This window comes from Oryx dammah, unplaced genomic scaffold, assembly GCF_014754425.2.
Source record: "Oryx dammah isolate SB20612 unplaced genomic scaffold, SCBI_Odam_1.1 HiC_scaffold_23, whole genome shotgun sequence".
In the NCBI taxonomy this organism is placed as follows: Eukaryota; Metazoa; Chordata; class Mammalia; order Artiodactyla; family Bovidae; genus Oryx; species Oryx dammah.
Window position 1 is genome coordinate 87,956,251 of NW_024070207.1, and position 19,962 is coordinate 87,976,212.

The following is a 19,962-nucleotide window of genomic DNA, read 5'->3' on the forward strand; positions in this document are numbered from 1 at the left end:
TCAATGACATGGATGCTATTTGAGATTGCCATGCTTAGTGAAGTAAGTGAGGCAGAGAAAGGTATATATCATATGATATCACTTACATGTGGAATGGACAAAAGGTACAAATGAACTTATTTACAAAACAGAAATAGAGTCACAGATATAGAAAGCAAACTTATAGTTGCAAAGTCAGAAAGTGGGAGAGGGATAAACTGGGAGATTGGGATTGACGTGTAACTAGTAAGAACATACTGTATAGCACAGGGAACTCTATTTAACACTCTGTAAGATGGTGACTGCAGCCATGAAATTAAAAGATGCTTTTTTCCTTGGAAGAAAAGTTATGACCAACCTAGATAGCATATTCAAAAGCAGAGACATTACTTTGCCAACAAAGGTCCGTCTCGTCAAGGCTATGGTTTTTCCTGTGGTCATGTATGGATGTGAGAGCTGGACTCTGAAGAAAGCTGAGCACTGAAGAATTGATGCTTTTGAACCGTGGTGTTGGAGAAGACTCTTGAGAGTCCCTTGGACTGCAAGGAGATCCAACCAGTCCATTCTGAAGGAGATCAGCCCTGGGATTTCTTTGGAAGGAATGATGCTAAAGCTGAAACTCCAGTACTTTGGCCACCTCATGAGAAGAGTTGACTCATTGGAAAAGACTCTGATGCTGAGAGGGATTGGGGGCAGGAGGAGAAGGGGACGACAGAGGATGAGATGGCTGGATGGCATCACTGACTCGATGGATGTGAATCTGAGTGAACTCTGGGAGTTGTTGATGGCCAGGGAGGCCTGGCGTGCTGCGATTCATGGGGTTGCAAAGAGTCGGACATGACTGAGTGAACTGAACTGAACTGAATGACCTTTATAAGAAAAGAATCTAAAAAAAGAGTGGATATATGTATATGTATAACTGATTGACTTTGTTATACAGCAGAAACTAATGCAACATTGTAAATAAACTATATTGCAATAAAAATTAATTTTAAAAATGTGTAGAATTCATAAATACCCATTTTCCAAAAAAAATTTTCCAATAGCTACCATATACATGAAAATTTTTTCTGCATCATTAATCATCAGGAAATGCAAATAAAAACCACAGTGAAATATTACCTCACACCTTCCAGAATGACTTTTATCAAATGAAAAGTGCTGACAAGTGCTGGAAAAGATGTAGAAAAAAAAGAACCCTTGTATTCTGCTGGTGAGAATGTAAATTGATACAGCTGCTATGAAAAATAATATGGAGGTTCCTCAAAATTTAAAAATAGAACTACTATATAATTCAATTCCAGTTCTGAATATATATCTAAAGAAATGAAATAGCTATCTTGAAGAGATCTCTGTACCCCATGTTTGTTACAGCATTATTCATAGTAACCAAGACACAGAAATGAGATGATTGGATGGCATCACTCAGTGTCCAAACTCAATGGACATGAGTTTGAGCAAGCTCCAGGAGATGGTGAAGGACAGGGAAGCATGGCAGGATACAGTCCATAGGTTGCAAAAAGTCAGACACGACTGAGCGACTGGAAAACAAGACACAGAAACCACCTAAGTGGCTTTGACAGATGAATGGATAAACACACACACACAATGAAACATAATTCAGTCATAAAGAAGGAAATCTTGTGTTTTCCACATCATGGACTAACCTGGAAGGTATTCTGCAAAAAGAAATATTGCAGAGAAAGAAAGACAAATACTTCATGATCTCACTTATGTGGGGAATCTAATAAAACTGAATTCATAGAAACAAAGAAGAGATTGGTGTTTGCCACATGTAAGGAGTGTTGGTTAGGGAAAATAGGTAAATGTGCTCAAAATATAGAGACATTCAAGAGCTAATATGGAAAAAAAAAAGATGTCCTTTTCATCATATGGGACTGGAATGTAAAAGTAGGAAGTCAAGAAATGACTCTACACATGGACATCACCAGATGGTCAAATACCGAAATCAGATTGATTATACTCTTTGCAGCCAAAAATGGAGAAGCTGTGTACAGTCAGCAAAAACAAGACAAGGAGCTGACTGTGGCTCAGATCATGAACTGCTTATTGCAAAATTCAGACAAATTCAAGAAAGTATAGAAAACCACTAGGCCATTCAGGTATGACCTAGATCAAATCCCTTATTATTATACAGTGGAAGTGACAAATAGATTCAAGAGATATGATAGACAGAGTACCTGAAGAACTATGGACATAGGTTTAAACATAGTAGAGGATGTGGTGATCAAAACCATCCCAAAGAAGAAGAAATACAAAAAGGCAAAATGATTGTCTGAGGAGGCCTTACAAATAGCTGAGAAAAGAAGAGAAGCTAAAGGCAAAGGAGAAACGGAATGATATACCCATCTGAATGCAGCGTTCCAGAGAAGAACAAGGAGAGATAAGAAAGCCTTCCAAAGTGAACAATGAAAGAAATAGAGGGAAACAATAGGATGGGAAAGACTAGAGATCTCTTCAAGAAAATTGAAGCTTCCAAGCGAACATGTCATGCTTCATGGGCACAATAAAGGACAGGAACAGTATGGACCTAACAGAAGCAGAAGATATTAAGAAGATGTGGCAAGAATACACAGGAGAACTATACAAAAAAAAAAAATCTTAATGACCCAGATAACCATGATGGTGTGATCATTCACCTAGAGCCAGACATCCTGGAGTGCTAACTCAAGTGTGCCTTGAGAAGCATCACTGTAAACAAAGCTAGTGGAGGTGATGGAATTCCAGCTGAGCTATTTCATATCCTAAAAGGTGATGCTGTTATAATGCTGCACTCAATATGCCAGCAAATTTGGAAAACTAGGAGTGGCCAAAAGACTGGAAAAGGTCAGTTTTTATTCCAATCCCAAAGAAGGACAATGCCAAAGAATGTTCAAGCTACCATACAATTGCAGTCATTTCACACACTAGCAAGTTAATGCTAAAAATGCTTCAAGCTAGGCTTCAACAGTATATGACCTGAGAATTCCAGATTTACAAGCTGGATTTAGAAAAGGCAGAGGAACCAGAGATCAAAGTGCCAGCATCAGTTGGACCATAGGAAAAGCAAGAGAATTTAAGAAAAAAAAATCTACTTCTGCTAAAGTCTTTGATTGTATGGATCACAACAACCTATGGAAAATTCTTAAAGAGATGAGAATACCAAACCACCTTATCTGCCTTCTGAGAAACCTGTATGCAGGTCATGAAACGGCAGACTGGTTCAAAACAGGAAAGGAGAACATCAAGGTTGTATATTGTCACCTTGCTTATTTAACTTATATGCAGGGTACATCATGCAAAATGCTAGGCTGGATGAAGTACAACCTGGAATCAAGATTGCCAGGAGAAATATCAATAACTTCATATACGCAGATGACACTGCCCTTATGGCAGAAAGTTAAGAGGAACTAAAGAGCTTCTTGATGGAGTTGAAAGAGGAGAGTGAAAAAGCTGACTTAAAGCTCAACATTCAAAAAGTGAAGATCATGGCATCTGGTCACATGACTTCATCGTAAATAGATTTGGAAACAATGGAAACAGTGACAGTTTATTTTGGGGGGCTCCAAAATCACTGCAGATGGTGACTGCAGCCATGAACTTAAAAGACACTTGCTCTTTTGAAGAAAAGCTATGACAAACCTAGAGAGTGTATCAAAGAGCAGAGGCCTACTCTGCTGACAGAGTATAGTCAAAGCTATGGTTTTTCCAGTAGTCATGTACGGATGTGAGAGTTGATCCATAATGAAGGCTGAGCACCGAAGAATTTATGTTTTCTAACTGAGGTTTTGGAGAAGACTCTTGAGAGCCCCTTGGACTGCAAGGACATCATATTAGTCAATCCTAAAGGAAATCAACCCTGAATATTCATTCGAAGGACTGATGCTGAAGCTGAAACTCCAACAGTTTGGGCACCTGATGCAAAGAGCCAACTCATTGGAAAAGACTCCCTTGCTGGGAAAGAATGAAGACAAGAGGAGAAGGGGAAGACAGAGGATGAGATGACTGGGTGGTATCACCAACTCAATGGACATGAGTTTGAGGAAATTCTGTGAGATGGTGAAGGACAGGGAAGCCTGGCGTGCTGTAGTCCATGGGGTCAAAGAGAGTCAGACATAGCTGAGCAATTGAACAACAACAAGGGAAGTGATATAAAGCATGAATACTATAGTTAGCAAAGCTATATTATATATTTGAAATTTTCTAGGAGAATAGATCTTAAAACCTCATCAGAATATAAAAACTTTTGTAACTATGTGATGTGATGGATGTTAAGTAACCTTTATGTGCTTATCTTTTTCCAGTATATATATATATATATATATATATATATAAAATCAGTATGTTGCATACCTTAATCTTATACAATATAATATGTCTATTATGTCTCAATTGGGGAAAAATACAAAATGTGAACAGGCAAATAACAAGTGAGATGATTTAATCAGTCAAACCTCCCAACAAAGAAATGCCCAGTGACAGGTTATTTCACTGATGATTTTCATGAAACCTTTCAATAAGAATTAACACCAGTCCTTCTCAAACTAGTCCAAAAACTTGAAGTGAAAGGAACACTCTCAAACTCATTTTATGAGGCCAGCATTACCCCCAAAACCAAAGCTGGATAAAGATACTACTAGGTAATACAGGCCAATAACTTTGATGAGTATAGATGCAAAAATTCTCAACAAAATACTAGCAAACCAAATTCAACAACACGTAAATAGATCATGCACCATCATCAAGTGTGATTCATGTCTAGGATGCAGACATTGTCTACATATGTAAATCAATAAATATGTACCACATTTACAGAGAAAGGTAAAAATCACATAATCACCTCAATTTTTTATGACAAGTTCACTGCTAATAGCTTCATATTTAATGGTAAGAGTTTGAAAGCATTTCCTCTAAGATCAGGGAAAAGAGAACAACACCAACTCTCACCAGTCCTATTCAGCATAACTCTGAAAGTCCTAGCCAGAGAGGTCAGGAAAGAAAAAGCAATTAAAGTCAGAAGTCAAGTATCTCTGTTTGCAGATGACATGATTTCATATGTATAAAACTGTAGAGACTCTTAAGACATAAAAATATTTGAATAAAGGAATTCAGAAATATTTCAGTATACAAAATCAGTTGTACAAAAATCAGTTTTGTATCAATAACAACAAACATCCACAGAGAAATTAACAACATAACCCCATTTGCAATAGAACAAAATAATAAAATACTTAGGAATAGGTTTAAAAAAGAAAGTTAAAGATCTGTACATTTAAATCTATTAGACATTTATGAAAAAAAATGAAGAAACAAATAAATGGAAAGATATCACATATTCATGGATTATAAGATGATATTGTGGAAATGACCTTACTACACAAAGCCATCTGTATATTTGATGTAATCCCTCCCTCAAATTCCATGGCATTTTTCATAGGAGAAAAAAAAAAAGAGTCCTAAAATTCATATGGAACCAGAAAAGACCCCAGTTTACCAAAGAAATTCTGAGAAAGAAGAACAAAATTGGGAGCAATCATACATCCCAATTTCAAACTATATTATAAAACTATAGTAATCCAAAAAGTATGGTGCTTACATTAAAAATCAACATATAGATGAATGGAACAGAATTGAGGGCCCAATTATAAAACCATACTTATGTTCAACTACTATTTGTAAGGGGGCCAAGAATATTCAGAAAGGGAAAATTTGTTGTTTTTGTTTTAGTGGCTCATCATGTCCAGCTCTTTGTGACCCCATGGACTGTAGCCCACCAGGCTCCTCTGTCCATGGGCTTACCCAGGCAAGAATACTGGAGTGGGTTTCCATTTCCTTCTCCAGGGTATCTTCCCAACCCAGGGATTGAACCTGCATCTCCTGCATTGAAGGTAGATTCTTTACCACTGAGCCAGGGTGGAAACACAAGGGAAAACTACTCTTTTATTAATGGCATTGGAGAAATTAGATATTTACATGCAGAGAACTGTATCAACCCCCCCATACTACACCAGTCACAAAAATTAACTCAAAGCAGATTAATGATTTATGTGTAAGACTCACATATGCAGAAATTCTAGAAGAAAACAGAGAAAATACTCCTTGACATTGGTCTTGCCAATGAGTTTTTAAATATGACACCTAAATCACAAGCCAGAGAAACAAAAATAAGCAAGTGGGACTTGAATTCTGCTCAGCAAAAGACAAACTATTAACAAAATGAAAAGGCTCCCTATGAAATGGGAGAAATTATTTATAAACCATATACCCAATAAAGACATATACATAAACACCATGGTATACTGTTCAGCCATAAAAAGAAAGAAATCCTATCATTTATGGAAATATGAATGATCTTTAGGGAGTTATGCTGTGAGAAATAAGTCATAAAATACAAATATTATCTGATGTCTCTTTTAAGTGAAAGCTGAAAAATGCAAAGTTGTAGAAACAGAAAATACATTGCTGGTTGCCAGATTTTGGGGTTGGCATTGAGGAAAGTGGGGATTTGTTGGTCAAAGGGCACAAACTTTCTAGTTATATGATGAAGTTCTAGGGATATAATATACAGTATGGTTAATATAGTTAACAGTACTCTATTGTATACTTAGGAGGTGCTAAGAGTATTACATACTTAGGAGGTTCTTAAATGTTCTTACCACAAACAAAAGTAATTGTGTGAGGTGATGGGTGTGTTAACTAACCTTATTGTGGTAATTATTTCACAGTATATACATGTAATGTATCATCACATTTAACATCTTATGCTTACACAATATTATGTCAGTTATATCTCAATAAAGCTGGAAAACAATAATAAGCATAAAAAACAGCAAAATACTCATTTTTAGAAAAGCAGTGTTTCCTTCTCACTGACCTGCCAACGGCTTAATATGATATATGATGGCTTAATATGATATATGATGTCTTAATGTGACATTGCTTCCAGGGTAATGGTATCAAGTCATCAAACAAAGACAAACAGAGAAGTTGTAATGTTGAAATTTCAGACACTGACCACCAAATGAAAAAGGTATTTGGGAGCAACAGAGAAATCATCCTTGCATTCTGAATCATATGCTTTGTGCTTCAGCCTATTCTGTTTTGAATATAGATAAGGATTAAAAGTGGGGCACTAGGTGATTTGAGAAGCCCCTTGCTACTTAATTTATACCATTTCCCTTTGATCTCCCATCTACTCTAGGTGTCAACTCTGCCCGCTCAGTTCCTCCTTCCTACCCACCACCACAGGACCCGTTAAACCAGGGCCAATACCTGGTCCCCGATGGCATCGCTCAGTCGCAGGTCTTTGAGTTCACCGAACCCAAGCGCAGCCAGTCACCATTCTGGCAAAACTTCAGCAGGTTAACCCCCTTCAAAAAATAATACCAACAGGGAGGCAGATAATTTTAAAATAAATAAAATTATATTTATAGATGGACCTTTTTTTGGAGAAGCACTGTTGAAATTTATATATATATATACATATACACACACATGCATACACACACATACACAAAAACACACAAAGTCTTGAGTGTACACACCCACACACCCACACACCCAACTACACACACACACACACACACACACACACACACACTCACTCACTCACTCTCACACTCACACACACTCACACATGCAGAAGGACCAAAAATGTTTTCTGTTGTTTTGGGCAAGTAAAATCTGTAGTTGGTAGGAAGAAGTACCAATGACTTCCAAACACGTGATCCCTTAAAAAGTTTTCTGTTCTTATCCTGCCCCCCTCCCCTTTACTTTCAGAAACTTACATTTCTATTTGTTCCTTTTTTGTTGAGATAATCTTTTTGCTCTCCTGTGAATGATTCATTGACTTGTCATTATTAACATAGATGTGTTGTATTGATTTTTACTTTCCTGATGATACTGATGCTGATGACTTTTGAATTTAATTTAATATGGTGGCGTTTGGGAGTTTTGAATTTCTTTTTTTCCTTTTACTTCTCATTGGGTAAAGGAAGGATCCCCTTTCTCCTCTCCCTCGACTGATCATCTGCGAATGTTTCTGCAGCCCCGCAGTTACCCCAAATAGCCTTTTTCCTGCATCTTCTGTCCTAGTCATACAGTCTGGACATGCTCTGTTGTGCCCTGTGACATAACTGCTCAATATTTCTATTGCTTTCACTGTGTTTTAGGTGTTGTGGAGGGATTGAAACTAAACAGAAGTAAGAGAACATCAGAATAATGATACTAGAAGGGACTTTTGTTCTGCATTTGGGCTGTTTCTTCTTCTAGCACTGGGGGTTCCCATGTTGTAGCACTGCTGGGTCATGACAGTTTTGTATCTGGGGTTTAGTTTGAGTCAGTTATTCTCTTCTTCATGCCACTTTGGTTATGGGGTTTCTTCTAGGCTTCTTCCTCCCCTAACTTAAAAAGTCTGAACTAGAAGCAAAGAGGCTGAGACTCTGCCCCTTGAAGGAGGGATTCAACTGTCTCCAATAACAGGTAGGTTTAGGATATGGTTCCCCACTGCAGTCAGTTCAGCAGCCTGGTTATACCTGCTTCATATTTGCAGATTGTTTAGGCAGCATTGTTCAGAGTCTGTGAGAGGTCAAAACAGAGCTCACCTGACCAAGATCATCAGCTGTATTCAAATTATTGACCTAGACAGAATCCAGGGCTGAGAGTAATCTCTTATAGAAAAGAATAAAGATGGGCATGGAAAGAGACATCCTCAATCCAAGATATGTACTTAAAGTTCCTAACTTAGGTGTAACTTCCCCCATTGTTAGCAGATTGCATGGATAATCTTCCATGGCTCCTTCCATCCTCCTCCCTGTTTACCTTCTTTCTCCTGCTTTCCCCTACACAGGAGGATTGCTGGTATGAGCATAATTAAAGCACTTTTGGAACTCAAAGAATGCCCTATTTCCAACATTCTCTCATCCCACCACATTTGAAGTAAGCAAGTGAGAAACCCAGGGGACATTTCCCTGTGGAGAAAGGATCTGAGGCAGAGTTGCTGCCCTCAGATTCATTTTTGTCAGGCTTTACACTTCCCACACAAAGAGACAGGCTCCCTATGTGTACTCCCTATTCCTCTTCTCTACATGGCCTCTTGGGTAGATAGACCTTGAATAGTAAGAAGAATGTAGTACAAAGGAGTAAGATGGGGCCTACTATGGATAGCCATTCTAGTGAGGAGATTGAGTCTGTCCTGGACCCTGTGGGAGAAGACTTCATCATGAAAGGACCTCAGCTTAATGAGCAGCAGCTGTGGCTGCATGGGACGCTTAACATAGCTAGCTTGATTGCTGCTTTTATGCTTCCTGATTCAGACCAGGCCATGTCCAGCCTGGGAATTTTCCCTCTTTGGAATCAAATTACAAGCTGTTTAAGCTCACATTCCACCACACCCAAATGAGACTTGAGGAGTAAGCCAAGGATAAGCCTGAATTGAGCAGAGGGCTAGAGCTCGGGACTGGCCACCACTGCTCAGCACAAGACCCAACTACTTAAGCCCCATTGGCAAGGAACCTGGTACGGAGTGCCTCAGCTAAATTGACCTCCCTGTCAAACAGAATATCTGGCTGTGTAGGCCTTCCTTGAGTGTACATTATTTTCCCACTTTCCATTCTTTCCCATTAGGCCTGGCCTTGACATGTTTCTCCAGAGCTTGGGGGCACACCAAAAGGGGATGCTTGGACAGGTCCCTAGACCTACAACTTCTCTTGGCCAAGCTCCCTCCCACACCCGCTTCCTGCTCCCCTGGGACTGTGTCCAGGGAAGCAGGGCATAGAGCTCCAGGATCAGGGATTTTCACCTCTTTTCCACCTACCTCTCACCCACCCAATTCACTGGTCTCATCAGATGCCAATAACTCAATAAGAAATCAGTTTACCATTGGTCAGAAAATTCCCCTAACCAATGACAGCAAGCAGACCAGTGATGGACAACCTCAAGGGGAGCTCCCATTACCTGAGTTCAGAATCCAAGCCTATTCTGTGTCCCCACAACAGTGCTCTCCCCAAGGAATCTGTAAATCTCTGTTTCTGCATGGCCCAGAGATCCCCTTTCCTCACCTCAATGAGGCCTGGATTTTCTCTCCAAAATTCCTGGAACCTGCCATAGAATGGCCTAATCCAGAAGCTCAACTCCTCTTTCTCCCTCTCTCTCTCATCCCTTCTACATGTATGTCTCTAAAGGATGTGTAAAGACAGCAACAAGAGAGTTCTAACAATTCTAGTGTGAAACCAAATAGTGATCTTTTAGTGCTTTGGGGATGGGGTGGGCTGGGGTGGATGGATGGGCAACAGTGATTTTGATTACCCCTGCTGCTCTGCACTTGCCAGTTTATTATTTCATTTCTTCTATCTGATTGTTTGACCCTGTCAAACAAGTGTCAAAGTTGTGTGTTTAAAAAATGTTTAACAAAAATATGATGTTGTAATGACACAAAGCCTTATGAAAATATTTATGGAGTTCAATAAAAGAAGTAAAAGACACCTCTAGGCATAGCTCTCAAGCTATTTTGTGTGTGTGTGTTTTACCAGTTGCTAAATAAAGGGAATTTGCCTGGTGGAGGCAGCTTATCCCAGCCTCACCTACCAGTCCTGTTGTTCTATAGCCAGGCATACCATGGGCTATCTGGCCTTCCACGTCATTTCTTAAAGAGTGGGCCACAAGAACCGTGTTTGATTGTGTAACAGAGGCACTTCAAATGTCTTTATGGGTAGGACTGTCATTCATGTCACTTCACCCTTTGACAAGTCTTAAAGACCCATTCCTGACTTTGCTCCTTTTCCTTGCAGCTGCCAAGTCCAGTACGTGCCCTGTGCACTCTCACATGATCTTAAAAGCTGCTTTTTGAACCTAACCAGCATCCATATCACTTAGGAATCCCTCACCTCCAGCTACTTCCTAATGCTTCCAGTCCTGTTTCCTCTGAAATAGACATATTTATCCATCCCCCAAAGTGTTTATTTCATGGTGTCTCCTACACATACATGCTCCTTGCTGTCCACAAGGCTCCTGTGTGGTATCTTATGTTACCAGCAGAGACACAATAATAGTTTGTATGTTCTGGTACTACTTCACCTGCCTTTTTCCAGAAGAAATAAACACTGACCCTAATAAAATGCTTATTCATCACTCATCTCCCAATCTGCTTCAAACTGATCTCAGTGTTGCTTACTCTTAGAGTGTTCCTGGGTGCCGCATGGATTGAGGGGAGTTGGAAGCAAGAATATAGAATGAGCTGATACTAGCATATGAATGAATATCACTCTCTATATTCTCAAGAGCCCTGTCTCTTTAAGTTTTCTAGTATAGGCTTCCAAAAGATGACTACAACCACCGGTCCTTTTGCCTGCAGTGCAGGAGACCCGGCTTCGATCCCTGGGTTGGGAAGATCCCCTAGAGAAGGAAATGGCAACCCACTCCAGTATCCTTGCCTGGAAAATCTTATGGACAGAGGAACCTGGTGGATTGCAGTCCATGGGGTCGCAAAGAGTCAGGCACGACTGAGCGACTAACACACACACCAAGAGAAAATAGAAGGAGGCCCAAGGTCTCTGCTGTGGGTTTTGGCTTACTTCAGTGTTTTAGTCACTGAGGCCACCACTCTGCTACTTAGCCTGCTTAACCTTTGGACCCTTTGGAATTTCCCTGTTTATAGTGACCTGCTTACCCCTGCCTCCCAGAGGCTTCTGTCCTGAATAGAATAGAATGCTGGTTAGATAGATCTTGCTCACCCAGGCTTTTACCTATCAGGTCCAAGATAACAAAATGAGATCTCAGCATTCCCCCAAGTACAACGGCCTGCAGTGCAACAGTTTAGCCTGGTCATAGGTATATTAGACCATCTGGGTTTGCCAATATGGTTGGAGAGGAATTTTTGGAGGTTAATTCATGTTCACTAGAAGCACACTATTCTGGTTCCATCTCTCCCATTTCTTTCTTTTTTCTCCAGTAGGCCATGAGTGTTTTCTCATATGATTGGGGAAGAGTGAAAGGAATGGTGCATGGTCCTTTGTCCTTCAGAAGCCTGTATTACTTTTATTTAACTCACCAATAGGTCCTTCAAGGCAGCTTTTTAGGTGAGGCTTTGTCCATCTCCACAACAGCCATGCTGCCAACCAACTGAATTACATTCAACTTGCATGTCCTAAATATATAATCTGGGCTAGGCCTTGTGGTTGGTACACAAGAGATACCAAGATGACTAAAATAAAATCTCTGCCTACAATCTCAGAGTTCAGTGAGAACATATAAACATGGGCCATAACAAGGATGGATGAAGTCCTCAAGGCATTCAGAAAATGGAGTGGTTAATTCTAATTGAGGAAGATCTTTGTAATCAGTCAGGATAAGTTTAGTGTACTGCAATAAGAGATATTCCATCAAATCTTTTTTTTTTCTTGTTGTTTATCCATTTTATTTTTTAATTTATTTATTTTAAATTGAATGATAATTGCTTTACAATATTGTGTTGTATTCATACATCAATATGAATCTTAATGGCTTAACATATAAAAGTTTATTTCTTGCTCATACAAATCCTACTCTGAATCCAGGTGACTTTCCAGAGCAGCTATCACCCATGTGATAGCACACGATCTGGGCTTCTGCTGCCTTGCTACACCTCCATCTCAAGATGTAGTTCTATAATCACCACAGCTGAAGAGAGAGCCCTAGATTGTTTCTCACTTACAGTTAAATTCTCTAGCCATAACTGATCATATGGCCTCATCCAACTTTAAGGAAACAGAAAACTGTAAAAGTCCTACAAACTCAGAAGGGCAAGAAAACTAGATATGAATGAACATTAGACATCTCTACCAAAGAAGGAAATGTTTGAATTAAGTCTCAGAAGACAAGGAAAATTCTACCATATTGTGAATGTTAGAGCAATTGAGAAGTTAGGGGAAAGAGTTCACACAAGACAACCCTTCCTTCTGATACCAATTGAGAGTCTAGGGATCCCAAATAATACCCTTAGGTTTGATAATTAACTACAAGACTCACAGAATTCATTGGTATACTCATGGTTATGCCTTATGAAACCTAAGGAATACAGATGAAAATCAGCCAAGGGAAGAAGCATAGGGCAGAGTATAAGAAAGTACCAAACAGAGAGCTTCAATTTTCCTATTCCTGTGGCGTGAGGACAATGTTACTTTCCAAAATAAATATGTGACAATATGCATGGAGTATTGTCAGCCAGGAAAGCACACTCAAGTTTCTTAAGATTTTGTTCGTGCTTTATCACTGCACTTGTGGCTGATCCCTGTCTACAGTCCCCTCAGAAGATGAACTGATACCAGGTAAATCAGAGCCCCCACCATAAATCACATTGTTGGTGTGGACAAAAACCCCATCCTAAATCACATTGCCATCCAGACAGAAAATTAGTAAGGAAACACAGGGCTTAAATAAAACTTTAGATCACAAGGATTTAATTGATATTTATAGAACATTCCATCCAAAAGCAGCAGACTATGCATTCTTTTCAAGTGCACACAGAGAACATTCTCCAGTATTGACCACATGCAAAGCCATAAGGTGAGTCTCAGTAAATGTAAGAAAATTAAAACCACATCAAGCATCTTTTTTTTATCACAATGCTATAAGATTAGAAAGAAACTACAATAAAAATTACAAAAATACAATACGATATTAAACATCTAAAGGATCACTGAAGAAATCAAAGAGGAAATTAAAAAATACCTAGAGACAAATAAAAACAAAAGCACAACAGTCCAAAACCTATGGGAGACAGCAAAAGCAGATCTAAGAGGGACATTTATAGCATACAATCTTCCTCAAGAAATACAAAAAAATCTCAGATAAAAGTCCTGACCTTAAACCCAAAATATCTAGAGTAAGAATAAACAAAACTAAAGTTAGCAGAAGGAAAGAAATAACATCAGAGAAGAAATAAATGAAATAGGAACAAAGAAAACAATTGTAAAGATTAATGAAATGTAAAGCCGGTTCTTTGAAAAGATAAACAAAACCAATAAAACTTTAGCCACACTCATCAAGGAAAAAAGGGAGAGAAATCAATAAAATTAGAAATGAAAAAAGTTAAAATTTACTCTGCAGAAACACAAAGGATCATTAGAGACTACTATGAGCAACTTTATGCCAACAAAATGGACAACTTGGAAAAATGGACATATTCATAGAAAAGTGCAAATCCCAAAAGAGAACCAGAAAGAAATAGAAATTATGAATAGACCAATCACAAACACTGAAATTGAAACTGTGATTTAAAAACTCCCAGCAAACAAAAGTCCATGACCTGATGGTTTCACAGGTGACTTCTATCATACATTTAGAGAAGGGTTAACATCTATCTTCTGAAACTGTTGCAAAAGATTGCAGAGGAAGGAACACTTCCAAACTCATTCTATGGGGTCACTATAACCCTGATACCAACATCAGACAGAGATACCACAAAAAAAAGAAAATTACAGGCCAATATCACTGATCCACATAGATGCAAAAATCCTCAACAAAATACAAGCAATTTGAATCCAACAGTACATTTAAAAAGACCATACACCATGATCACAGGATTCATCCCAGGTATGCAAGGATTTTTCAATATTCGCAAATCAACCAATATGATACACAGCATCAACAAACTGAAGAATAAAAAATATACATCTCAATAGATACATAAAAGGCTTTTGACAAAATTCTGAACACATTTATGATAAAAACCCTCCAGAAAATGGGCATAGAGGGAATATACCTCAATATAATAAAGGCCATATATGACAAATTTACAACCAACATCATACTCAATGGTGAAAGCTGAAAGCATTTCCTCTAAGATCAGGAAAAAGAAAAGGATGTCAACTCTCAGAGAAGAAAAAGAAGTCAAGGGAACCCAAATTGGAAAAGAAGAAATTAAACTGTCACTATTTACAGATGACATGGTACTATACATAGAAGATCCTGAAGATGCTACCAGAAAATTTCTAGAACACATCAGTGAATCAGATAAAGTTGCAGGTTTCAAAATTAATACATATATGCAACAAAAATATATTGCATTTCTATACACCAACAAGGGAATTCCAGAAAAACATATACTTCTGCTTCATTGACTTCGCTAAAGACTTTGACTGTGTGGGTCACAACAAACTGTGGAAAATTCTGAAATGGAAATACCAGACCAACTTATCTGCCTCCTGACAAACCTGTATGCAGATCAAGAAGCAACAGTTAGAACCAGACGTGGAACAACAAAATGGTTCCAAATTGGGAAAGGAGTAAGTCAAGGCTATATATTGTCACCTGCTACTTTAGCTTATATGCACAGTATGTCATGCAAAATGCCAATCTGGATGAAATTCAAGCTGGAATCAAGATTGCTGGGAGAGATAACAATAACCTCAGATATGCAGATGACCACCACCCTAATGGCAAAAAAATGAAGAACTAAAAAGCCTCTTGAAGAAGGTGAAAGAGGAGAGTGAATAAGCTGGCAATAAACTCAACATTCAAAAAGCTAAGATGATGATATCGGGTCCCATCACTTCATGACAAATAGATAGGGAAACAATGGAAACAGTGACAATTTTATTTTCTTGGCCTCCAAAATCACTGTGGATGGTGGCTACAACAATTAAATTAAAAGACACTTGCTCCTTGTAAGAAAAACTATTACAAATCTAGACAGTGTATTAAAAAGCAGAGACATTACTTTGCGAACAAAGGTTTGTATAGTCAAAGCTTTGGTTTTTCCAGTAGTTATGTAGGGATGTGAGAGCTGGATAATACAAAAGGCTGATCACTGAAAACTTGATGTTTTTGAACTGTGGTGCTGGAGAAGACTCTTGAGAGTCCCTTGGACAGCAAAGAGATCAAACAAGTCAGTCCTAAAGGAAAAGGAAATAAACCCTGAATATTCGTTGGAAGGACTAACACTTAAGTTCCAATAGTTTGGCCACCTGATGCTAAGAGCCAACTCATTGGAAGAGACCCTGATGCTGGGAAAGACTGAGGGCAGGAGGAGAATGGGGCAACAGTGGATGAGACAGTTCGATGGCATCATTGACTAATGGACATGAGTTTGAGCAAATTCTGGGAGATATTAAAGGATGGAACCCTGGCATACTGCAGTCCATGGGGTCCAAAAGAGATGGACATGACTGAGTGACTGAACTACAAATGAAAAAATCAAAGAGAAATTCAAGAAACACTTCCTTTTACCATCACCTCGAAAGGAATAAAATACCTAGGACTCAACTAGGAAAGACTGAGGGCAGGAGGAGAATGGGCAACAGAGTATAAGACACGTGGAAGGCATCAACGACTAATGGACATGAGTTTGAGTAAACTCCTGGAGTTGGTGATGGACGGGGAGGCCTGGCATGCTGTGGTCCATGGGGTCACAAGGATTCAGACATGGCTGAACGACTGACCTGAAACATACCTAAGGAGACAAAATGCCTATATTCCTCAAAACTATGAGAAACTGATGAAAGAAATCAAATATTTGTGTTGATGTTTGGCAAATACCAACACAATTCTGTGAAGCAATCATCCTTCAATTAAAAAATAAATAAATAAATAAACAAATAAGACCCAAACAGATGTTCATGTCTTGGAAGAATTAATATTGTCAAAATTACTACACTACCTAAGGCAATCTTCAGATTCAACACAATCCCTATCAATTACCAATGGCATTTTTCACAGACCTAGAACAAAAAAATCTTAAACTTTCTATGGAGACAAAAAGGATCTGGAATAGTCAAAGCAATCATGAGAAAGAAAAAGTAAGCTGGAGGAATCAGGTTTCCTGACTTCAAACTATGCTACAAAGCTACAGTCATCAAAGCAGTGTGGTACTGGTACAAAAATAGAAATATAGATGAATGGAACATTATAAAAAACCTGGAAATTACCCCATGCACCTGCTGCTGCTGCTAAGTCATTTCAGTCGTGTCTGACTCTGTGTTATCCCATAGAAAGCAGCCCACCAGGCTCCCCCGTCCCTGGGATTCTCCAGGCAAGAACACTGGAGTGGGTTCCCATTTCCTTCTCCAATGCATGAAAGTGAAAAGTGAAAGTGAAGTCACTCAGTCGTGTCCAACTCTTCACGATCCCATGGACTGCAGCCCACCAGGCTCCTCCATCCATGGGATTTTCCAGGCAAGAGTACTGAAGTGGGATGCCATTGCCTTCTCCAACCCCATGCACCTACTGTCCATTAATCTATGATGAAGGAGGCAAAGCTACACAATATCAAATTGATAGTCTCTCAACAAATGATGCTGGGAATACCAGACAGCTAAATGTAACAAAAAATGAAATTAGATAAATCTTTAACAACATACACAAAAATAAGCTCAAAATGGATTAAAGACCTAAATGTGAGACTGGACATTTTAAAACTCCTAGAGGAAATCATAGGCAGAACACTCTCTAATAAATCACAGAAAATTTTTTGATCTATCTCCTAGAACAATGGAAACAAGAAATAATAAACAGATGGGAGCCTACTCAAACTCAAAAGCTTTTGCACAGAAAAGGAAACAATAAGCAAAACAAAATGACAACACACAGATTGGGAGAAAATATTTGCAAATAATGTGACAGACAAGGGATTGTTCTCCTGCATTTATAAATAACTAATGATGCTTGGACATCAAAACAAACAGTCCAATCAAAAACATGGGCAGAAGACCAAAACAGACATTTTTCCAAAGTAAACATACAGATGTCCAAGAGACACGAAAAGATGTCCAACATTGCGAATTATTAGAGAAATGCAAATCAAAACTGCAATGACATATCTCCTCACACCAGCCAGAATGGCTGTCATTAAAAAATCCACAAGCAATAAATGCTGGAGCGAGTGTGAAGAGAAGGGAACCCTTCTACACCATATGTGGGAATGTAAGTTTGTACAGGCACTATGGAGAAGAGTATGGAGGTTCCTTAAAAACCTAAAAATAGAGCTACCAAATAATTCTCCAATCCCACTCCTGGGCATGCATCTGGAGAAAAATATGATCCAAAAGGATGCATGCACCTTCCCACCAGGAAGCTTCCACAAGCCTCCTATCTTCATCCATCAGATGGGAGACAGAATGAAAACCACCAAAATAGAAAACTAATGAACATGATCACACGGATAATAGCTTTGTCTAACTCAATGAAACTATGAGCTATGCCATATAGGGCCACTCAGTTTGGATGGGTCATGGTGGAGAGTTCTGACAAAACGTGGTTCACTGGAGAAGGAAATGGGAAACCTCTTCAGCATTCCTACTTTGAGAACCCCATGGACAGTATGAAAAAGCAAAAATATATGACATTGAAAGATGAATTCCCCAGGTCAGTAGGTGCCCAGTATGCTACTGGAGAAGAGCATAGAAATAGTTCCAGAAGGAATGAAAAGGCTAAAGCAAAGTAGAAACAACACCCAGTAGTGGATGTGTCTGATGGTGAAAGTAAAGTCTGATGCTGTAGGAACAATGCTGCAAAGGAACAAGGAATGTTATATGCCAGAAAATTTGAAAAACTCAACAGTGCCACAGGACTGGAAAAGGTCAGTTTTCATTCCAATCCCAAAGAAAGGCAATGCCCCAAAATGTTCAAACTACTGCACAATCACACTCATCTCTCATGCTTTCAAAGTAATCCTCAACATTCTCCAAGTCAGGCTTCAACAGTACATGAACCTTGAATTTCCAGATGTTCAAGCTGGATTTAGAAAAGACAGAGGAACCAGAGATCAACTGCCAACATTCGTTGGATCATTGAAAAACCAAGAGAATTCCAGAAAAACATATACTTCTGCTTTATTGACTACACCAAAGCCTTTGAATATGTGGGTCACAACAAACTGGAAAATTCTTAACAAAATTGGAATACCACACCTTAGCTGTCTCCTTTGAAATCTGTATGCAGGTCAAGAAGGAAGAGTTAGAACCAGACATGGTAAAACATACTGGTTCAAAATTTGTAAAGGAGTATGTAAAGGCTGTATATCATCACCTGGCTTATTTAGCTTATATGCAGATAACATCATGAGAAATGCCAGGCTGGATGAAGCACAAGCTAGAATCAAGATTGCCAGCAGAAATGTCAGTAACCTCAGATATGCAGATGACACCAGCCTTATGGCAGAAAGGAAACAACTAAAGAGCCTCTTGATGAAAGTGAAAGAGGAGAGTGAAAAAAACTGGTTTAAAACTCAACATTCAAGAATCTAAGATCATAGCATACAGTCCCATCACTTCAATGGTAAATAGATGAGGAAACAATGGAAACAGTGACAAACTTTATTTTGGGGGGCTCCAAAACCAGTGCAGATGGTGACTTCAGCCATGAAATTAAAAGACGTTTGCTCCTTGGAAGAATAGCTATGATCAACTAGACAGCATATTAAAAAGCAGAAACATTACTTTGTCAACAAAGGTCCAACTAGTCAAAGCAATGTGTCTTCCAGTAGTCATGTACGAATGTGAGAGTTGGCATATGAAGAAAGCTGAGTGCCGAAGAATTGATGCTTTTGAACTCTGGGGTTGGAGAAGACTCTTGACAGTCCCTTGGATTGGAAGGAGATCCAATCAGTCCATCCTAAAGGAAATCAGTCTCGAATATTCATTGCAATGGCTGATGCTGAAGCTGAAACTCCAATACTTTGGCCACCTGATGCAAAGAACTGACTCATTGAAAAAGATCCCGATGCTGGGAAAGACTGAAGACAGGAGGAGAAGGGGACGACAGAGGATGAGATGGTTGAATGGCATTACTGATTTTATCAACATGAGTTTGAGTAAGCTCCAGGAGTTGATGATGAACTCCAGGCCATTATGGGGTTTAGAGTTGGATATGACTGAGCAACTGAACTGAACAGAACTTCAGGCCTTCTAGAACTAACACCACAGAAGATATCCTTTCATCATAGGGGACAGGAATGCAAAAGTAGGAAGTCAAGAGATACTTGGAGTATCAGGCAAGTTTGACCTTGGAATA

At 39.0% G+C, this 19,962-nt stretch overlaps 1 protein-coding gene across 8 annotated transcripts in view; it reads left to right on the forward strand.

The window, feature by feature from the left end:
* The window catches only part of ARHGEF9 (Cdc42 guanine nucleotide exchange factor 9), a 456,114-nt gene extending 445,648 nt beyond the window's left edge, over positions 1-10,466 (forward strand). For all 8 annotated transcript variants that reach the window (XM_040266119.1, XM_040266118.1, XM_040266121.1 and 5 more), the window contains one exon: positions 7,181-10,466. In XM_040266119.1, coding sequence (XP_040122053.1) covers positions 7,181-7,362 — 182 coding nt within the window. In that variant the 3' untranslated portion in view covers positions 7,363-10,466. The remainder of the gene's footprint in view (positions 1-7,180) is intronic.
* The last annotated feature ends 9,496 nt before the right edge of the window (positions 10,467-19,962 follow it).